This window comes from Mizuhopecten yessoensis, unplaced genomic scaffold (assembly GCF_002113885.1).
Source record: "Mizuhopecten yessoensis strain PY_sf001 unplaced genomic scaffold, ASM211388v2 scaffold10991, whole genome shotgun sequence".
In the NCBI taxonomy this organism is placed as follows: Eukaryota; Metazoa; Mollusca; class Bivalvia; order Pectinida; family Pectinidae; genus Mizuhopecten; species Mizuhopecten yessoensis.
This window is the reverse complement of record NW_018408824.1, coordinates 97,839-105,613: the sequence shown is the minus strand read 5'-3', so window position 1 is coordinate 105,613 and position 7,775 is coordinate 97,839. Positions and strand designations below refer to the sequence as shown.

Genomic DNA, 7,775 nt, shown 5'->3' with positions numbered 1-7,775 from the left:
AAAGTTACATCATATGATTGCAGTGGCGCAGAGCGACCTGTCTTCGCTGGTAGGGCTCTCCCCAACCCTAAGGTAGCGCACTTTGAGTCACTGCAACCTACATGTTAATAATAATAAGAAGGGGAGTCTCACAATAATCTAATGTCGATATTGATCCCTATTACAAGTAGTTTTTTTTATGTTAAACAAACTATTTTAAGTTCTAGGAAACAGCCAACTTTCGTCCTTCAAATTGCAGATATATTTTGTTTTGTAATGTTTTTCACTTTTTGCCTAACAACTTTCTAAATAGGAACCGTGCTAAAATAAACCTCAATATATCCAGGCCAGACTAGTGATTCTTCTTTGCTGCTCGGGGTTTCGTAATCATTGCTGTTGGTCGAAGTGACTATGAATTATTTATGTATTTGTTATGTCATTAGAACTGATATTTACATGTAAGATTAGTTATAAATCTTATTTAATTGTTTTTCAGGACGAAGTAAATCAAGTATTAACAACTAATGTGTGGCTGGAACAGGTATGTACCCATTTTTTTCTGTACATTCCAGCTGCCTCTAGCAGCCCGCTAGTGTTTACATATTGCATTGATTTGTTGATGGTCATTCTCCAATTATTCTGGAAATAACCTCAAAGAATAAACCTCGGACAATTTCCAAGTATCAAAAATATAGCAGCTCCGTAGTGAATGTAACAGTTCTGCAGTAACTGTAAAGTGTATAGTATGGGTTGAGGAAAACTGACATCCTACGCATTTACAAAAACCTACCAACTCGCGAATGATATACGGGAACGTTAGTTGTGTACCATACATTTAGGTTATACTGTCAGTATATGACAATGCAGTAGTCAATTTAAAATGCAACGGCAACTTATCAACTCTACAGTAAATGTTCATTCTCCCAGAACGTCAAATAAATGGTAATTTTCTGGGCCAATGATTGCATCCAATAAAATTCTGTCCTCACTTTTTTCAACGAAATGTCCATATTTGCATAATTGTTCAATAGTGAGTACTTATTCTAATTAAAATAAGGTTACAGAAGCAATTTGAACAATGGCAGGAGTTTGGGGCTCTCATTCCTGATCCAGGAATGTGAAGTGACGCTACAGTAATAATCGAGGGATTTGGCAGAGGGATCATTCCGTTTTATTTCATCCATTAGATTTATTTATTATGATTCACTCTGCTGGTAGCACGAGCAATGTTCATTTCTTCCCACACATTTTGACGTGGAGTAATTTACTAGTCGATTACATCTCTAGTTGTGAACTCAAACTTTGTGCAAGCTTCAAAATGCATTTTGCTAAAACAGCATTTTCTCTGTGCAGCTGATAAATGAGACTTTTATGTGGAATGAATTGACTACTGGGCATCCGAAAAAAGTAGTCACTTTTTCAGAAAGGATTCCCAATACGCTACATTAAAGTGCATAATTTAATATTATATCGATTTAATTCTGCAGTGATAATGAAATCAGAAAATATTTTACGAAAAACTGCATTAAGGTTTTTTCCCTTTCTTATGGTCCTTTTAAAATATAAAAATCGTGTACTCGTTATATGGCTATATAAAAATACTGCAAAGACTTGTGCTAAATGTACGTTAACAAATCAGCTGTAGGAACCACATATTCACGTTTGGTGAAGACCAATATTGTCTGTTTACGTCCAATGGTATCATGATCAATAACAATTGTTAACATCAAAAAGACACATGGTCAACATAGTTTGTTTAGGTCCAATGTATTCATGGTCAATATCGTTTGTATAGGTCCAATGGAATCATGGTCTAATTGAATCATGATCAACATCGTTTGTTTAGGTCCAGTGGGATCATGATCAACATCGTTTGTTGACGTCCAGTGGAATCATGATCAACATCGTTTGTTTAGATCAAGTGGAATCATGATCAACATCGTTTGTTTAGGTCCAGTGGAATCATGATCAACATCGTTTGTTGACGTCCAGTGGAATCATGATCATAACGTTTGTTTAGATCCAGTGGAATCATGATCAATATCGTTTGTTGACGTCATCGTCATGGTCAACATTGCTTGATTAATTCCAATGTATCCATGGTCAATATCGTTTGTTTAGGTCTAATGGAATCTTTGTCCAATTGAATCAGGGTCAATATCGTTTATTTAGATAATTTATTGATAATTCATATAATATTATGGTCTTTATCGTTGGTAAAATGAAAGCAACGTCTCTATCGATCTATACGTCCAGTTGAGTCTGTGTAAGACATTGTTCATGTCGATAACGTTAACAGACTGCCCATAAGCTTTGAGCATATAGCCTAATGCTGGACTGTGTCGAGTACCCTGATGTTCTTCTCTAGATGGTGATTTCAAATGACACTGGCAAACTACTAGATGTATCAGAAGAATCATGAAGGCACTTTTCTTAACTAATCTAATGTTGAGATTTTTGTTCACGAAGGTCAAGGTTGTGTTAGTTTTAATGCATACGTTTCCAGTGTGATTGCTCCTGTAAATCCCTGACTAAGATTGTGAGTGTGTGTCCTACCTGTTTTGCGCAGTCAGTCAACTGACTGTAATGGATAACTATGAAAAATAGAATGATAGCTCATACCCCGTGATTACCTGAAGGAAAAACCCTGACATTGTTCTTGTTGACATGCAACCTTCCGAGACATTCTCCTATGTTGCTAGCTTGTCTAGATCCTCTTATTGGTAGTTGTCACTAAGAGTTACAGATGGTACTGAAGGTAGGCCTTCCTGTAATCAGCAAATAATAGTACATTTTTTTTATAAATATTCCTGTAATTCATGTCAGTAAACACTCACGACCGATAAACTCCACACCAAACCTTTATAAGCTCACGTCCTCCATTAACAGCCTATTCTCTTTCTAAAGATAGACAATGATCCCTGATCGGCAATAGGTCGGACTTGTGTTGACAATCGTTAATTCCCCGGGTAATTGGTGAACGCAACGAGCAGTTTAAGTTTGATTTGACAGTGCAAAACTTGACTTTGATGTAGATGAATGTAAATATTTCCATTGGACCTTGATGTAAATGACTCTGGCTTTAAAACTTGTGTTGAATTAGGAAAGGAAAAAGAAGAAACAGTGATAGGTCGAATCTTTGTCAACAACAGTGTTAGGGCCCTGTCGTAATAGATTTTGAATATCTATGTTGACAAACGTGTATATATCCCTTTGCAATAAGAATGTTTTGATTTCGAAATAACCAAACACAAACCAGGATAGTTGTGTTGGCAACCGATTAAATTTCTTGGTGTTAAAAGGACCAAACATGCGTATCAGCGTGTCACAATAAAGTGATGCCCTGCTGCCAGCGACGTTGACAGCGGATTTATCCCAGATAATAGGATTTCAGTGAGGAAACAACGCGAAATAAAGCACACTCCGACATGCATACTGATCGACCGGGAACTAAACATGTTGCTCTTTCAAAATGTCGACATGTTAATAACCAGGCCCTATATTAACACTGTTACATCCACCTATTACTCTAGAAACCTGGGGATGGTCTTCAGCCTTCCTTACAAGTTCTGACAAAGGAAACATAATGTAAAGGGGGAGGGAGATTGTTATTATAGGTCTTGAACATTGCGCACATTAAACTAGGTGAGTAGTTTTACTAATTGTTTTACATGCTCGAAAAACGATCCTGGCTCTGTTATTTTATATTTTATTTTTATTTATTTATTTATTTTTCAAGATTTTCAGATTATGTACATTATACAGAACATCACATCAACACACATCCACACATATCAACTATTTAAATTATCACCATCCTCATCCTCATTATCATCATCTGTTATTATAGTAAAGTTAATTTTATCCGGATTTAACTTGAGAATAACGCGTTATTTGAGAAATGTAATGTCAATGTATTTTACTTGTAAATTTTATACTTATTTTAGCATTACGCGAGAATATATTTCAAAGGATATACATCGTTATAAAAGCGGTTGATCTAGCTGATTTGTTGACCCTGCTGGTATGCTGACCTTGCTAAAAATGTTGACCTTCCCTAAATGTTTCTCTGAAATTGGACGATTTAAAAATGCATTTAGATGAGTGTTAGACTTGATCAATTTTTACTTGAAATAATGTTACCAAAATGATGCGCAAACAATTTAATGTTGTACACGATTACCTCTACATTAAATGATGTTATTTCTGAACTGGCCGCTCCCGCCGTTGATGCAGTGTTATGAGTCGTATGTCCAAGGTCGTTCCAACATCTGATTCTTGATTCACTTTGAAACAGCATTTCTGAGGCAACAATAACTTTTTCCTTGAAAAAAATAGCCCCTTTTAATTGTCTTAAAGTTAGTTGGGGAATAAAGTTATTGCAAAAGTCATCTGATTTAAAAGAGTTTTGGAAATGTCAAGTGTTCAACATTGTCCAATCATGGCTGGTTATTAATGTCGACTTTAGGTTGAGATGAACTCGAACGAGATTGGAGTGACTTTACTTTACAGCACACCACAGAATCTGGCGGACGTTTTATGTAATCCAAATTCCTTGTTCACAAAAAAACGTTGTGCGACAAACCAATTCTCTTATTTGTGTTCAGTTTCTCAACGTTATCGACAATATCTTNTGACAAACAGCTGTCAATAAAAACTCCCAGTAGTTTGGCATTGTGTACAGCTTCAATCGTTACATAGAATATAAATATGTATTACAATATCATGTGGCCGAAGCATTTGGCATGGCACTGTTGCTTGTCAGAAGCGTTATCGGCAAGAATTATCTCCCTTTTATCATTGAGAATAAATCTCTTGTCACTGGCATTAGTATATATACTGTAATCTCCAGACAGATAAGCTATCTGGCCCTAACAGCTGATATGAAAAGTGTGGTGTATTTCGATATTGATCATATCTCCGAAAGTCAAGCTGCTCAAACCTCGGTTATCCTGTCAATCGTAAAATTAAATTTGTTTCACCTGTCAAATCGCCTCATTACGTTCAAAGTTAATAAAACAGCAAAAAACTCGAAATTGAACGTTTCGGTGTATATATGAATTTATAAAAACAAGTTAAAAGTTTACAACAGCTGTAAAAGACATCACATTCATGTAATTCTAAAAAGCAGACCAATATTTTGTACATACTATAACGTTTAGTCAGAAGCAACAAAACCTAGACCGAAAAACGTACGTTCTACAAGTGTTGGAAGATGTTCGTTAGACCAACGCGGATTGAAAGCGTATGGGGATCGGCAATGACAGGAAACTCACCAGGGTACCGACGGTTATCGTGGAGTGATTACCGAGGTGTGGGAATGTATACCTTGACCATTCCTCTCCCACTCTTCTACACAAGTTAAATTCCCGTCTTTCGCGGGAAGCAACGTTTGTCCCTGGCACTCAGTCATCATTCCTCCAAACCCCTATCACTCCCCGACGAACTTCACAATCCTCGCTCTACGCACTAGGACGGTCTAGCTTGCCAAACTTCTCTCCGTTCCTGTCTTATTCCAACCCCCCCCCCCCCCCCCCCCCCCCCCTTGCTCCCTGGGACAAACTCGATCTTCCAAACCCCCTCAGTTACCGTCTTACTCAGCAATCATTGCTTGCTCCCTGGGACTCACTAACACATCTACACCACTCTCATTCCCCGTCTTTCTGGAATCCTCGGCACCCTGGGGCTATCTCACTCCTCTACACCCCTCTCATTCCCCGTCTTTCTCTGGAATCCTCGCTTGCTCCCTGGGTCTATCTCACTCCTCTACACCCCTCTCATTCCCCGTCTTTCTCTGGAATCCCCGCTTGCTTCCTAGGGCTCTCTCACTCCTCTACACTCCCTCTCCGTCCCCGTCTTCACTCCGGAATCTTCGTTTGCTCTCTGGGATTCTTTCACTCCTCTACACACCTTTCAGTTACCGCCTATTCTACAATCCTCGCCTGCTTCCTGGGACTCACTCACTCGTCTACACCCCTTTCAGTCCCCGTCTTTCTCCCAATCATTGCTTGCTCCCTGGGATTTTCCCACCCCTCTACACCCCTCTCAGTCCCCGTCTTACTCCGCGATCCTTGCGTGCTCCCACGGACTCACTCACTCTCCTCTATACCCCTCTAAGTCCACGTCTTACTCCGCAATCCTTGCTTGCTTTCAGGGACTCACTCACTCCTCTACACCCCTTTCAGTTACCGCCTATTCTACAATCCTCGCCTGCTCCCAGGAACTCACTCACTCGTCTACACCCCTCTCAGTCCCCGTCTTACTCCGCGATCCTTGCGTGCTCCCACGGACTCACTCGTTCTCCTCTATACCCCTCTAAGTCCACGTCTTACTCCCCTATCATTGGTTGCTCCCTGGGATTCACTCACTCGTTTATACCCCTATAAGTCCCCGTCTTTCTCCGCAATTCTCGCTTGCTCCCAGGGAATCACTCACTCGTCTATACTCCTCTCAGTTTCCGTCTTGCTCAGCAATCCTCTCTTTCTCTCTAGGACTCACTCACTCGTCTACACCCCTCTTAGTCCCCGTCTTACTCCGCAATCGTCCCTTTTTTATCCAAATTTCATTCACATTTCGGTGCCCATTTTATTTTCGATCTCAACCATCCGCTTACCAAAAGTCTTCCAGTCAATATTCGCCCACTCCTTTGCATCACAGCATGCGTCAAGAAAGGTCATTGATATCATAGTTGGCCAAAGTATGCACTATTATTACGAAATACTGTGATGTGCTCAAGAACAACATATTGGATATTTCAAGTTTCGTAAGAAACGGACTGATTTCAAGTTCTGAAATTGTTTAAAATGAAGTAATTATGACCAAAGTATTTGGGAAACAGTCTCATTAGGAAGGTAGAAGTTACTCACATGTTTCCGTCCTTTAAACCGAGTGTCAGCGTTTAAGAATCACACTGTTCAAAACTGCAACATATTAAATAATAATGATTCATGACTTACAACGAATCTTTTTATTTTAGGTATCTATTTCTAAAATCTTGGGTAGTGGTAAATACTAAATATATGTAATGATGACTGACCCAGTGTAACGTGTACGGAGTTTAATCATCCACATAAATATTGGTCATTAACAGTGATACATCTGATTCTCAAAAAAGTTCACATGAACATTTTGCCAAATGTTGGCAATTGAGATTGCTCAGCAATGTATTGCATTTGGTAAAATGAAAACCAAATCTCGCGCAATCTAACGAAAACTGGCTATAAAGGAGATATTTACACCGTTAGCACACATATCATCACCGCTTAGGTCTCAGAAGGTAAATTGGACCCTTCGCTCTTACATTTTAATGTACAGTAAATGTTTGCTTGATTCTTCAGAGAATCATCCTTGATTCGGCTAGCTAGTTAGTTTTACAAATGACAAGCTATGTTTGATTAATAAATAAACCATAACGTGTGTATATAGGATAATATAGATTAAGCAAACAGTTGCAGCTCTGTAGGATGTTGCTATACCGCAGTATGTACGTGATGTAGGATGTTGCTATACCGCAGTATGTACGTGGTGTAGTATGTTGTTATACCGCAGTATGTACGTGGGGTAGGATGTTGTTATACCGCAGTATGTACGTGATGTAGTGTGTTGCTATACCGCAGTATGTACGTGATGTAGTGTGTTGCTATACCGCAGTATGTACGTGATGTAGGGCGTTGCTATACCGCAGTATGTACGTGGTGTAGTATGTTGTTATACCGCAGTATGTACGTGGTGTAGTATGTTGTTATACCGCAGTATGTACGTGGTGTAGGGTGTTGCTATACCACAGTATTACGTGT

At 39.1% G+C, this 7,775-nt stretch overlaps 1 protein-coding gene across 1 annotated transcript in view; it reads left to right on the top strand.

The window, feature by feature from the left end:
- LOC110464471 (acetylcholine receptor subunit alpha-like) overlaps positions 1 to 7,775 on the top strand; it is a 106,568-nt gene that overhangs the window by 10,058 nt on the left and 88,735 nt on the right. The window contains exon 2 of the mRNA XM_021519708.1: positions 476 to 520. Coding sequence (XP_021375383.1) covers positions 476 to 520 — 45 coding nt within the window. The remainder of the gene's footprint in view (positions 1 to 475; positions 521 to 7,775) is intronic.